General features: G+C 32.5%; 1 protein-coding gene and 1 pseudogene across 2 annotated transcripts; both read right to left on the reverse strand.

Moving 5' to 3' along the window:
• Positions 1 to 6,439: 6,439 nt before the first annotated feature.
• On the reverse strand, positions 6,440 to 7,113 carry LOC120580219 (ATP synthase subunit beta, chloroplastic-like; annotated as a pseudogene).
• Positions 7,114 to 9,364: 2,251 nt separating this feature from the next.
• On the reverse strand, positions 9,365 to 15,472 carry LOC25491317 (O-fucosyltransferase 13). 2 transcript variants are annotated; one of them, XM_013599209.3, is made up of 6 exons: positions 15,253 to 15,472; positions 14,856 to 14,935; positions 12,324 to 12,394; positions 12,127 to 12,215; positions 11,609 to 11,830; positions 9,365 to 10,284 (listed from the first exon to the last, which is right to left on the reverse strand). In XM_013599209.3, exons 1-6 carry the CDS (start codon positions 15,378 to 15,380, stop codon positions 9,546 to 9,548), a joined length of 1,329 nt encoding a protein of 442 aa, XP_013454663.1. In that variant the 5' UTR covers positions 15,381 to 15,472; the 3' UTR covers positions 9,365 to 9,545. The 2 variants fall into 2 exon arrangements, with proteins under 2 accessions (XP_013454663.1, XP_013454662.1); XM_013599208.3 differs by having other exon boundaries at positions 12,324 to 12,433; positions 15,253 to 15,416.
• Between the last annotated feature and the right edge of the window lie 315 nt (positions 15,473 to 15,787).

Here is a 15,787-nt window from a genome sequence, read left to right on the forward strand (position 1 = left end):
GCGAATTCTTGAGATTTGCATTGGCTAGCCTGGCCCAAGTTCTCCTCTTCTCAAATGTGTTTTCAATTTAGAGGGTAAAATAAACAATTTCAAAAATCTACGAAGGAGAAGAAAATGGGGCTAGACAAATAACATCATGGTGGCTCCCATTTTCTACAGCTGCTTATTCTTTCGAGTGAAATTGGGTAGTCATTAGTTTATTTTTCTGAAGAATCGAACATTATCATGCACAAAATTGATATCGGGGAGAATCGAACATGAGACTTTGAGGAGGAGAAAACCCCAAGAACCCAATCCAACACCACAAAACCAACCCAAGTGGGTTGTTGTGTAGTCATTATTATTACGAGAAACTGAATTATTCTTGCCAACATTTCAACAGGAAATATCATATTTTACCTACAGACCAAAAATTGGATGGCCAAGCTCATTGCATACATTGATATGGTACTATACATTATTGTTGAAAATTTTAATAATGAAACAATGATAGGCTATCAGAAATAAATGCACTTAAAAATGCAAGGAATTAGTTTCCTTGTCAAGAGTAGTCTCAGAAATATTAGGTTAGCAAACATTTCAAATTAGGCCCTAAAGTTGAATACTTATAATTCAAATTAGTTTCTAAAGGACTCATTCAAGATGAAATTGTTTGATTCAACAATATCATAAGTTGACTCATAATGCTTGACAGAAATTACAAACATAATCATACCATCATTTCATAACCATTTGGTAAGCTAAATGTAGTATGTATATTATGATAAGAATCAAACCAATTCAATATCATGTGTGAATATGACCTACTACCCATACTTGACTACCTCTACTTGTTCTATAAGAAAATACATGATTTATACCTTTAATGGATTTATACCTATGAGAAAATACATGATTTATATCTTTAAATGTAGCTCGATTGACCTGATGTAAATCACTATCAAACTTGCTCAAAAAGTTTTCTGCAGCAGGTTTATCATAATCCTACATTCATTCATCACTAGTGATGCTTGTTTAACTGTTTCTTGCAACTGATACCTCTTTTTCAGAATGACTGCTACTATCCATTCTCTCATCAAATTCTTTGCAGCTTTAGCATTTTTACAATTGTGTTTCTAGTGTGGCCAATTCTACCACAGTAAAACTCAAACAAAATTCTAAGAATCATTTAAACATATTAAACTAATCTTCATCAAGTGCATTCAGATAAAGTCCAATAAAATATACATCAAGTGCATACATACTCTGCATCATGTCTACATTTTATGCTCTTCAAGTAGAAATGCATAATAAATGGTATAATGCCGTTGCCTAATGTCTGGCTGCGTCCTCATAATGAAAAATGTAATTTTGCAAGTTATTGAACATTGATGAAGGAGGCATAACAAACAGTACTCAGAGTCGGAAGTCAAGAAATCGGTGGACTTCGGTCATATAGTGTTATAAAATCTTGTTGCTAAAATTGTTTGATCCTTATTATCCTACTGGACAAAAGAATGTGGACAGAAGTTCTTTCAGCAAACTTTCATTGATGAACTTTCCTTATTACATCTATTATTATACTGTATTTTTTTTTTCTTTCTGAGGGGTTCTATTATTATACTGTTATATATCATATAATGTAGCTCACAAATCTGAACCATGTTTTGTTGGATTAATTATTTAATTAATCAATTACGGATTGACAATAATCAATCATCAGGAAACAAAAATAAAAACACACAAGAGTAAATGTGTCATAAAACCTTTTTTTTTTCCTTTTTTTTTTAATAAAATTTATGAGCATTTGACAAGGATTAAAGTAGGGTACCAACTTAGACGGAAGCCTCTCTGTCTAATGTTATTTTGCTCTGGCCTTATAAAAAGAATAAAAATTGCAAAATACTTTTAATAGAAGTTTAAACCATTACCAGTTATTTCCAATAAGAAATTGCAAACAACAAAAATTAAATCCACAGAAATGGAAAGCAAAATTGCCTTTTTTTCATTCCAATATATAATGCTACTTCAGACTTTGGCAGAACAAGGTTGCATATAACACCCGAGCAACGCCCACACTGTCACGTAACTGCAATCATGATAAGCTTTATCTCAATTTCAAGAAACAAGCAAAATTCAAGAGTTCTTTTCATACGCTGACTGACATCATTTTGCAACTGATTTAAGCCTCCGTAGCCAATTAAGGTTAATTCAGAAAATAAATAGCCATCGTCGACCTTCATCCCATTTCTTAACCTAACTTAACCCTATTGGTTGCAAATTGCATTAGCCATATTAAGAATGAATTTCTTACTAGAACTTCCAAGTTCCAAGATTTACTCAAATGATAATATCAGATGTTAATTTGTTAAGGTTTCTACGTATATACGATGATTTTTGTTTCTTGGATATGTATTTCTTTCCCTTCAAATAAGGAGCAGACATTGTGTTACAATTTAACTCATTATTTCAATTAAATTCATGGTATATTATATTATATTCCAAGGAGAACGATTTAAAGATTCTGCATCATTTCTACTTCTGATGTGCTTCAAGTTAATAAAGTGTATTATGTTGCTGCCTAATGTCTGGCTGAATCCTCATTTGATGAAGAAATCATAACAAAACAATGTAGGCAAAAATTCTTTCAGCGGAATTAGTTTTACAAAATCTTGTCGCAAAAATTGTTTGGTTATTTTCTTCCTTATTATCCTGCTGGACAAAAACAATGTGAACAAAATGTTCTTTTAGGACTGATAGACTTTCCTTATTACACTCTTATACTAAAGAAAAACAAACTTGGCTTCATTAAAAATAATCCGTATTAATACATGGAAACTCTTGGCAACCTTTGATTCACTGAGCAACTTTAGTTGACATTGCAGTAAATAAAAGAAAAAATCTTAGTTGTATAAGTATCTAACTCAATAAATCAATACATATATTTGCAAGAACAAACCATCATTAGAAGAAAATTAAATATGCCTATGTTCAGAAATGAAACCCAAAAGTAAAGTTGAGAACCAAATTCCCTTTCTTATGTCAAAAAGAATACAATATGCCAAGTGCTTAAACATGTAGTTGCCAGGTATAAACAGAGGAAACAAGTGAACCACCAAATCGAACATTGAAATTATAAACAGCGATTATTTTAGTCCTTAAAATTTATAAATAAACAAGAAAATATCCAAATTAAAAGATGTCAGTCATTTTTGTCAATTCATCATCTTTTGTTCCGCTAGAGTGTATGAGCTGCCGGCTGTCACGTTAACTATCTCCATAACACTCTGACGGAATGAGTTGGACAGATTGATAAAAATGACTGACATTTACAATTGTAGATGCTAATTAGGTAATATGCAACTATCATGTCTGTTCTGACTCCTGTGAGCCTGATCTAACTCACTTAAACTTAATCCTATGTCACTATGCAATATCATTGTCAACTAAGTTATTCGTCTCCTCTATGAAATCCAATCAATCGTCACAGCCTCTTTTATCAACGAAGTTTCCATATAAACAAATGCTACGGGATTTTGGGAAGTACCAAGAATCGATCATCATCATCGTAATCATCATCATCAGCTAGCATGAAATTAATGCTACTAGAAATAGTGAAATAACAATGGGGGTTGAATTCTTCCATCAGGGTGAATTCTTCGAGTAAAGGAAAACAATCAGCAATGAAGAATAAATCATTCTTGTGTACACAAGTAATCTCAGAACAATTGAGAGTCGGGAAATTCTTCAAATAAGTTAACATATAAACAAATATTAGGGATTTTGGGAAGTGTCAAGAATCGATCATCATCTATCACTATTAGAGATATAGATTAGTAGCATATTAGTCCTAGTAGAGAGTAGTATAAATAACTTGTAACCACCCCATTAGAGGGAACTTTTCTCATTTTGTAATATTCCATTTCTATCAATACAAAGAGTTTGTTAGATTTCTCTCCTTCCTTCCATGGATGTCATGTTTCCTAACACACAAAATCACTGCTACTAAAAATAGCTATAGAACGGTGGGGAGTGTATTCTTCCATTAGGGTGAGTTCTTCAAGTAAAGGGAAACAATCAGCAATGAAGAATAAATCATTCTTGCTGATAAAGGTGATTTTGGAACAAATGAGAGACGTCAAATTTTTCATCTTTTCAGACAAAGCTCGCAACCCATTTGCAGGAATGATGGTACTGTTGGAGAGATAGAGTGATTTGACGTTTATAGGGAGAGTGGAGATTAGGGTAAGAAGTGTGTTAAGGTCAATGTCTCGGGATAAGTGTGTGAGGTCGAGTGATGTGATGTTAGGGAACCTTTGGAAGAAGTGAGGAAGGGAAAGGATGATATGACTGGAGATTGTGACTGAGAACCGGAGACGGTTGGTGATGGACAGAAACTGTTTGGAGACGATGGAGAGCGATTTTAAAGCGTCCTCGTAGACATTGAGGAATTTGAAGATGTGCTCCCATAACTCATCTGGTAAATAGGGACATGTTGCCACCGTCATTGTTCTTCTTGTTCGTTTCTTAGGGTTTTTGGGTATATTGGATTTGGATGATGTTGCCGCCATCGTAAGAGAGTCTCTCAATTCCTTCTATTCGGTCGGAAACAAATAAACATAACTGATATATATATATATATATATATATATATATATATATATATATATATATATATATATATATATATATAGGTTGTTTTGGCCAATAATTATTCCCCACAAAGAATGGAATTCGGGTTGGCCTAAAACTATATATAAATTATTTTTTAGGGAAAAACTATATATAAATTTTTTGGTAGTCTTAATTTAGTTTATCTATTCTATGGCCCCGTTTGGATTAAGCATATTTTGAGCTTATGAGAAAGAGCTTATGCAAATAAATAAGTTTTTATATTAATTTATAAGTTCTCATTAGCGAAAATTTTATCTTCATAAATTGTTTTTTCATAAACTAACTTAATAGGCTCATGAATAACAAATAAAAACTTATTTATTTGCATAAGCTCAATCAAAACAGGCCCTATATATAAAGAAAACAATCTCTTTCAACTCTTTTGAACTTGTTTTTTCTCTTTCTAAAAATTCCCTCAATTACAATACAAATAACACATGTAACAAATAGATAAGAATATATTTAAATATTAAAAAAAGTGTAACAAACATGATATATATATATATATATATATATATATATATATATATATATATCAGTTTTTTATCCTTTATCTTTTAAAAAGTGTAACAAACTAAATGAGTATATTTATACTTACTTTTTCATTAAACAACTTTTTCTTAAACAACTTTTTTCTATAATAAAGATTGTTGTTGGTGTCATTTAAAAAAATAATAATTTAGATTATATTTTTTTTGTTATATTGTTGTTGTCATTAAAATGGATAGTTATGGTTAGTTTGGTTTGTTATAACCTGAAAATAACAAACATTTATATTTTTAGTTTTAATCAAAATCAAAATTTTATAGAAAAAACACCGTTCATAATTTTCACACGTTAATGCAACAAAAAGAGCGGAAAGACGGACACGTGAGTATCCGTCTTTTCACTACGTGCCCGTCTTTTCGCTAGTTTTAAAATAAAATAAAAATTACAATGGATAAGCTAATTGATATCATAAACGATAGCGAGTTAAATGTGTAATGATTGGTTAATTTAAGTGTTGAATTAGCTGATAAATATAAACTGACATAAAAATTGACTTAAATACATATTTGGTCACTTATTTATTTTTGAAAGAATTTTGGTCCCTTATTTATTTTTAAAGAAATAAGTTTTAATCGTCTATGTTTAAAAAAATCAGATCACATATTTTACATTTATTTTATGAATGAAAATGTTAACTTGTGTCCTTAAGGAACAAGTTAATGAATCAAAAGTAAAAACATTGCAATTAATGCATTTGAATTTAACTTTTCTTACTTTTAATTAATTAAATGCACAAAATTTAAGAAAAAGTTTCTACTTTTGGTTGCTTAACATGTGCCCGAATGGCACAAGTTAGCATGACCCTTTTATGAATTTTGAACCCTTGTTTCATTTTTAGGATCCTTTCTTATGATATGGAATATTCACAATGATGTTGCAATGCTTATTACACTACAACATATATGAGATTTAGTAACACTTCTAAATTGTAATTAAATCAAAAACAAATGTTACTATTTAAATCTTGTAATATTTGACAAATGTTAGGTAAAACCCGTGTTACTAAATGATTTCAGTAACACTTGAGAGTATTACTTGCAACACATAAAAATTGTTACTCATTTAGTAGCTAATTTGTAGTAAACTCTTGCATAAATGTTACCGGTCTGAAGCTAACTTCTAGCCAATCAGTTAACGGTTTTAGTTGAAATTGAAGCGAATTATGTTGCATAAATGTTACTGAATAGTGAAGACTAGGTAGAACAATCAGTAAAACACAAAAACAATTGATTCATTCTCAAATTCTTATTAATATTAATTTTGATATAATATTAAGATCACTATACACAAATTGAAACCAATTCCTAAGAAGAAACTCATTTCCCTCACGAGTACGCTCACCTACTCTGCCAAATACGGATACACTTCCATGAGCTTTGGCAATGTTATTGATCAATTCCATAATCAGTACTGTTTTACCTACCCCAGCTCCACCGAAAAGTCCTATTTTTCCGCCACGGCGATAAGGAGCTAAAAGATCTACTACTTTAATTCATGTTTCAAAAATGGATAATTTTGTATCTAACTGTATAAAGGCAGGCGCGGATCTATGAATAGGAGAGGTTGTGCCAGTATCTACAGAATCTAAATTATCAATAGGCTCTCCAAGCACGTTGAAAATTCGACCTAGGGTTGCTCCGCCGACTGGAACACTTAGGGGAGCTCCCGTGTTAATCACATTCATTCCTCTCTTTAGACAATCTGTAGCACTCATAGCTACAGCTCTAACTCTATTATTTCCTAATAATTGTTGTACTTCACAAGTTACGTTAATTTCTTGGCCAACAGTATCTCGACCTTGAACTATCAGAGCGTTGTAAATATTAGGCATCTTCCCTGGTGGAAAAACTACATCGAGTACCGGACCAATTATTTGCATGATACGTCCTAGATTTTTTCACGTGGCAATGACAAAACAAAGTTAAATTTCATTGAGTCAAATTATCAAACACCTCATATGCAACAATCATTGAGTCAAAAAATATTTTCAACAAGCACATTCCACAAATTTCCTAAATTTCTTCGATTTATGAAGTACGAGCACAAACGAAACAAAAGGGGACTATAGAAAATTTCAAAACCCCTTAAACAACAAAAAGCATAGGTAAGGATACAATTATGAATCCATAATTAGATATCAAATAGAACCAATGTAAACAAGCAAGAAGGAGAACAAACTCACGAACACATATAGATTAAACCTTCCAACATTTCAATACTTTACATACAAGGTATCCTATACAATTCCTAATGAAGTTTAAAATGAAAAGTCTACGCAATAAAAATCAAACAAGTTGATGACACCATGAAAGGTAAACATAACACTTTTAATCCAAATAATCTTGGCATAACATAACATTTTGCAGACACACAAACATAACAATATAGCAACAGTGTCAATTGACGTTGAAGATAATTCAAACTGAGTACAAGTTTCGCCATTATAAAGATTAAGACATTGGTATCATACCTGAAATAACTTTAAAATGGATACCTTGTTGAAAAAAAAATCCATTTCCTCACCACCACTCCGAAACATCTACAGAATATCAAACAAGCACAGTAAGACATTCACACTCTTTTGTGATGGAATGGACAGATAAGATGACGACACAGCTGCATGCACTATATGGATCAATTATTCCTGCATGTACAAATGAATTTTTATGTTACTATATCTTTTTTCAACTCAAAGAAGAAAACAAGTTCCACAATAGTTAAAAGCACCAAAAGTATATTTGTTTTTAGTATCAATTACAACTAAACTCAAAAAAATGTAAAATAATAAATAGGAAAATGTTCCAATTCTCTCGAGACTTAATTTCCAATACCTTGTTAATATAATTAAGATTCATGCTAGCTGGTAATAAATTCACATATAGCTACCCAACAATAATAAGCCATAACATTCACTTGCAGAAAACACTAAATACCAATCAGCACAAATTCATTCAATATATATAAAGACAAAGCATTAGATGAACCATCAACACCAGCACCATAACTAAATTACGTGGTTACATGAATAAACCTTTCAATTTTTTATAACCACAATACGTTAACATCTGACAAATTGTGTATCAGTTTTCTATCAACAGAAGCAAAACATACGTGAATAAGAATAAATTTTACAATTTTAAATCAAACATAACATGATAATATTAGGTAGTTATGTTAACCTATGACAATTAAAGATTATGTGAAAAGCTCATAGTAATCAATCTAACATTTTCCAGCATGGGACAGTGACTTAAAGAGTAATATATTAACCAAATTTTAAATACAAGATATGCAGAAATGTTCATTGTGCCGTGTCACAGAAGGTAGAGAGATGAAGCTTTATGTAGACTGACCTGGAGAGCCAAAACTCTTTAAAGCTTTCAATAGCATTATCTGTCTAGCCATAATTCAGACTCGGTTACTCGGTTACTTAGCTGTTGGAATTGGAAGTAACCGAGTGAATGCCCAACAGACATGGGATTGTGCACCTTCCAATTCCACCAAAGACCAGCTAAGAAGAAGGAAACATTAAGACCAACACCATTAAACTTGATCAAAGCCACAACATTCTCCTGAGAAAAGAAATCAATATTAGTATAACCGAGTGAATTCCATAACCCCTCAAACAATGTAAGATTGTTTCCTCATGCTGCAAACAACGACTACGCTGGTTATTGGGATTCATTCTTCTAAGGTGGAACATATAGTGGGGATAGAGTGATGACACCAAATGAAAATTTTAATATTCTTTGATGTCCTATTTTTCCAAACCACTGCCAAGATATATTAGGAGGCAGAGACATTATTTTCGAGCAACCATTTGTATCTAGAGCTAGCCGAATAAATGCCATTGCAGTTGCCAATCCAAGTAAATAAATCTGGAACAAGATCATGAAATTGTAGGGTAAGATAAACCACTTCATAAATCAACAATTAACATCCTAACACATTATGGTTTGTTATGCAGGTAAATGTAATATCAATCATTGGTTTATTGATCAATAGTTGAGGGCTCCGTCTACGGTGGGAGACCTGAATAGCTCTCCTACGGTCCTACCGTAGGAGACATGATTTTTTTCTTTTCTTTTCTTTTCTTTTAAGATGAATATGAATCATTGGATAGTTGAGATTACTAACTTCACACTTCAAAGAAACTCCTCAATAGATAGAAACTACATCCATTCATTGGTGATCAAATTAAAAAGAACACATTACATCAATGTAACGAGTCCCTTCCTTCAAAGTGAAGCACAGGAACTTAAGGCTGTGAAAAATTGAATTAATAAGTTAATAGGTACAACAACAAAAAATTAAAAAGAAAATGTTGAATCCAAGATCCAAAATCACAACTTGAATTCACAAAAACACTCAGGAAGAGCAGAGCCTCTTCCCGCGACAAACTCATCTCTGTGAACCTTCCATAGGGCTTGCATCAACTCTTTTCCTCTAAGACCTTGTGAGGTTAATTCAGCAAATCCTCTTCTACTTAAAAATAGAGTTTTATACAACCCTTTGAAAGCTCTCATTGCTGCAACCATCTTGTCCATGTTCCCAAAATATGTAGCCATATAGGAATCACTATTGATAGATATATAATAATCCAAAGCAGCTTTTGTATTTCCATGCATGCTTGTGAAGTCTTCTTCATTGAGAAGGCTAGACTTGGTGAATATGTTGGTGTAAATATCTGTTAATCCTTCGATTTCCATCAGACCATCTCCAGCTGCCAGATATATATTCGTGGTTGGCGGAATAGAAAGAGATTGAAGTATTAAAGCTGTCTCATTAGGTGTGAGGGGACACTTCCCACGTTGTCTCCAAATGCGGGCTAACTCTCCAGTCCATGGTTTTCTCTCCACTAGTGCTACTGCAGCTTCTACAGCTTTGATGGAAGCAGGTGAAAGGCCCGTGTATTGGCACTGACTGTATGCAACCATGTCGGGCTCAAAACGAAGGTGGAGAGACAAAAAGGGTTTAGGTATTGCATCTAGAAGCTTAGAGGCTTTCGTTTCCAGTGGTTTGGCGAGACGTAACGCCTTGTAACAAGCTTGACAAAGAGCAGCTTTTGCATGCAAAGGATATCTGCAAAGGTGGAAGAAAATTAAAGAAACAAAATTCAGTTACAGCTGTGAATTATTTCTGGATGTTGAATAACACTCCTTCTATTTCGTTCTAAAGTTTATGTGATTTGGCTTCTAGGATACAGAAGTTGCGTAGCCATTAGTCTTATGAGAAATTGAATATTACAACCACGGTGAATTATTCTTGTCAGCATTTAATAGGAAATATCATATTTGAGCAGCAGACCAAAACTTTTGGACAAGCTCGTAGCATACATTGATACTATACATTATTGTAAAACATTTTGATAATGAAATTATGATAGGATATCAAGAATAAATGTGCTAAAGTAAAATGCTAAGAATATAGCCAGATTAAACTCCTAATATAGTACTTTCAAACTTTTATCATCGTCAGATTAGTCCCTGAAATAACTGGAATAAAAAAAAATCTTAGAAATTGTAAGCCCTTCGTCATTTTTGTCTAGACATTGCCCTCTATTAGCAAACATTTCAAATTAGCCAATAAAGTTTAATAGTTATGAGCCAAAGTTGGCTAAATTATGCATATAAAGAATGAGAATTACCAACACAATTTTATTTAGAAAGTTACTCATATTACCTAAATAACCTCTAAGACAGTAACAAATTAAGGGTCATGCTAACTTGTGCCCTTCGGGCACATGTTAAGCAACCCAAAAGTAGAAATTTTTTCTTACATGTTGTGCATTCAATTAATTAAAAGTAAAAATTTAAATTCAAATGCATTAATTACAATTAAATATTTCTATTTTTGATTCATTAACTTGTGCCTTAAGGGCACAAGTTAGCATTTCCCATATATTAATTCATTGGAAATAAAATTTACAATAAATGAAGGGCATTTTGGCGATAGTGGCATTAGATAGGCTAAAAAGTCATAACCTTTGCTTATATTTCATAGCAAGATAGATGGACTGTTTTTTTGCTTATAAATCATTCCGAAGAGTATTTATAAATGTCAAATCAGTCTTTATAAATGTTAGCTAAAACTCAAAATGCTACTTGGAGAGTATTGTCTAAACTAATATGACTGTCAATTTACAGTTTTAGGGACTTATTTTTTAATTTCTATTGTTTCAACAGCCAAATCGGAGATATACTCAATATATGCATCATGAGCATTGGCTAAGTAGAGTGGTATCCCTCTACTAAATTATGAGGAAATAGAAAGAAAAAAAAGATGCAGGGAATTAAAAGCTCATTCACAATGAAACTGTTTGAATCAACAGTGTCCAAGATGTTTCTGGTTTTAGAAGCAAGCAACTAATTTATGGTCTTAACTTAAATGAGATGCATAACCATACCTGTCTCTTCTTTGGGACATTGCTGGTGTGATTGAAATGTATTTGTGTTTTAACAGAGATGGGAGAACGCTTTCAACATAATCAAATTGGCCTTTCCTTTTGCTACAGTCCACTTGAACTGGTTCTTTTGTAGCAATCTCCGGTGGTAACGTTTTGACGACTTTGACAAAGCCATTCATATGTTGCATGAAGTAGTCTACATCATACACATCCGCAAAACCACTGTAATAGAACAAAGAGTGCAGAAATCCTATTAGCATAAATAAGATAAGTGTAGTAGTAGTACTGTAACTTTGAATAACATAGATCAAATGCAGTGTTATCCATTGCAGAAGTAAAACCAATTGGCCAAAAAATCCGCAACTGCAATCTGCCATGGTGCTGGCATGGCCGATATTTGACAACACTGAACAGAAGATAAGATATGAGAGTCCAATCACACTAACCAACCAATAACCATTATTTCAATTAAAAATTGCAAATAAAGACAATTCCACAGTAATAGAAAGATAAATTGCCTTGTTTCATTCCAATATGAAGCCACTTCAAACTTTGGCAAGACAAGAGATGCATTTAACAGCCGGGCGATTCCCACACCATCACAGAACTGCAATCACAAAAGATTTCATCTCAATTTCAAGAAACAAGCAAAAGAATATTGAACATCAATAAAGGGTCTGGAGTTGAAATTCGGGAGTTTTCTTCAAACACTCACATCTCTTCGCATCTGATTGAGGCCTCCGTAGCAATCCACTCTGATATATCCATTGGTTTCTAATGGTAGAGCTGCACCATTTCAAGAATAAAAAAAAACGAAAGCAATGTCTGCAATGAAAGCCAATTAAGGTTGATTCAGAAAATAAAAAGCCAATCATCAACCCTAGTCTCAGGTCCCAACCAACCAACCGATCCTATCCACTGAAAATTGTTTTAGCAAAATTCAACTCCTGAGTTGCATTTCTAAGTTCCAATATCACTGTTGATGTAGCACCGATACTTCATATCATTGGTTTATCTAGGTCCCTAGAGCAGGGGTGCAAACTATTTAACTTCAATTGATAATATTAGAATTATTAGAATATCATTATCATTATCATGACTATTTAATGACAATTATATTCTAATTATAACAATAATATTCTAATAATGACAATGATATTCTAATAATTCTAATAGATAATTATTATCATACATATAAAATATACATCTTATCTAAAAACATTTTAATATATGTAATTAAATAAATTTCAAACATACTTCATGACTGTCATCTATGTGATTTCATGTTTTAAAATCGTTTAATGACCAGCATATAGTCAACATTTTCGAACACATATCTCCCAATATAAGTCATGAGACTAAACAATTATCCATTCATCCATCCCTCTTTCGATTACATAACCTATTTTTCACAATATTACTAGCCTAAAATGCTCCTTGGGAATTTGATTCCCGAGATTGTCACAATCTTTCGCATTAACTTCAATGTGTTGTCCTTGAGAACATGATTCACACAATCTATTCTTCAAATATTTTTCCATTATCTTTCACAATTAAAAAACAAATGCAATAGAGTAGCCTAAATTGCACAGTATTAACAATCAAGACTCACTTAGAACATGTTGGGTGACTTGATTTAGTTTTAAGTGGATATACCAATTGTAACGTAGTATTGCCACAGCAGAGAAAATTAGTATATGTCCATAATAACAGCGATTATGACAAAAACACATTGCTGTGAGATACGATTGCAAAGCACAAGGACAAAGAAATGTGAGTGAAATTCATTTAGACTTTTGAATAAACAACTGATGTACTCATGAGACGAACTTCACATTTCAATCAAAATAAATAAAAAGTAATGATTAAAATTGCAATATTTCACCAATAAATACTTAACTCCCTCTCAAAAGTTTGAGCTATTGGCTATTTTCAATACTAACTAATCCATTGAACTTAATACAGATTATCCTATATTGAAAACAGGGGAGCATAACAAAAAACAGAATCAAAGCATAGAAACCAAAAGACATGGAGAGCATTACAGAGATGACTGACTAAAGTTGTTGAGGAAATAAAAGACCAAACTATCACGAATTTGCAAGTCTCTGACAACAAGTCCACTGAAAGTGAACTTACAAGATGCTAGAGTGAACGAATACGCCCTTGAAACCACTAATCTCAACCACGAGTGCAGCATAGGGAACCGCAATTTAGTGTACTGGTGCAGCTAGGGTCCAAGAAGGGAACTGTGGCAGTGCAGGGTTATTTTTGGTTTCACAAATCCCAGGAGAGAAGATGTGAAGTCACTCATTTTGGCTGTTGCTGTCACATGGGAACAGTGATAAATGAGAATGTTTATTTTGGGCATTTGCTACAAAATTTTTAGGTCAGGGGGTTCAGAAAACTATTCTTTAGTTTTAAAATCTCAGGGTGTACAGTGCAGGGGTACATACTCAGCTCTACGAGGGTCCACCTCTGTTTCATAATGAAGGAGTATCCAGTGTCCCACACATATCAGTGTCCGACACCGACACATGTGCTTAGATTTGATTACTTATATTTTCTCAAATTATTACCAGGTGTCCAGTGTCTATGTCAATGCTTCACAGATCAATGTAAAGCTAAGCATATGCCCTAAATTCCAATTATTCAAACACAAGTAGAGTAATTCCAAGTAATTTTCCAAAAGTTTAATCACTACAAACAATTACAGCTATCCTAAGTAAAAACCAAACTATAACTTGTGTCCGCTAAATGAATCTAGTAATCACAAAAGTTCACAAAAAAACAATCTTTTAATCTCCAAAGCTAAAAAATTAATTACAGAACCAAATAGAATTTGATCTGAAGTGTTGGTGTTGGTGCTACATTTAATCACTACAATCAATCTAGTCATCACAAAATTTCATTAAACAACAACAACCAAGCCTTATCCCACTAAATGGAGTTGGCTACATGGATCAAATTACACCAATAATGTTCTATCATAAACCATATTTCGATCCAACTCGTTAATCTTCAGATCCTTCTTAATAGTTTCTCTTACAGTTTTTCTAGATCTTCCTCTACCTCTACTCATGTGACTATCTTCCCATCTGACCTATTCTCCTTACTGGAGAATCTAAAAGTCTTCTCCCTACATGCCTAAACCACCTAAGTCTATTACATTAAAAACTAACCAAATTTTAACATTCAAAACTTAAAGTTAGTAGAACCAATTATAATTTGATTAAGCAAAAATTACCTGTTAGATGCCCTTGTAACCACCATTTGCAAGGTCTCCATTCCATGAGTCTCCGAACACTCCATATATCTACCTCCCCTCTACAACCCCACAAATTCATTCATAGATCAATAACAAAAAAAGAATAAACAAAAATTACTATTGCATAAGATACTAAAATATTCAATATTGAAAATACCCAGATGCAAAGTTAGAATCTTTTTGCGATATTAAACCGAAAAAGAAATAGAGAAATTGAAATTCTGAAGAATACGGTGAGGATTCTTCAGAAGAAAAAAATGTTCTGGCATAAGATTCTGAAATTTTCAAAATTGGAAAATACCCAGATGCAAAGTTTGAAACTTTTTCGAAAATGAAACGGAAAAAGAAAGAGGGGAAGTGAAATTGTGAAGCTTACAGTGAGGGTTGTTGAGAAATAGGATTCTGGGAGAAAGGGTTACGAGGTGATAACAATGTCAAAACGACAAGGAGAGTGAGTGAAACGACGAAGATGGTGAATAAGGGTTTTACAGAGAAAACGACCATTTGATTTCAGAGAAGTGTTGATGGAAATTTGATCTCTGTCTAAGATTGCGATGAAGATGGAAAAGAAATTGATGATGTATGAGTTGTATACTTTGGTTTTATATTATTTGAAAAATAAAATGCAACTCTTTTTCTTGTTTCTTTTTTAGATAAAAATTAATGCAACTCTTTTTCTAGCTAGATTCTATTTTTATTTTTTAGATAACAATTAATGCAACTCTTTTTCTAGCTAGATTCTATTTTTATTTTTTAGATAAAAATTAATGCAACTCTTTTTCTAGCTAGATTCTATTTTTATTTAGGATTTTATGATAAAAATTTAAGGTGGAGGATGATGTCTAGGTTCATGAAAAAGTAATTTATGTTTATCTTCTTTTGAATAGATTTAGATTATCTCTCGTGAGTTT

The sequence above is a fragment of the Medicago truncatula genome, chromosome 4 (assembly GCF_003473485.1).
Source record: "Medicago truncatula cultivar Jemalong A17 chromosome 4, MtrunA17r5.0-ANR, whole genome shotgun sequence".
In the NCBI taxonomy this organism is placed as follows: Eukaryota; Viridiplantae; Streptophyta; class Magnoliopsida; order Fabales; family Fabaceae; genus Medicago; species Medicago truncatula.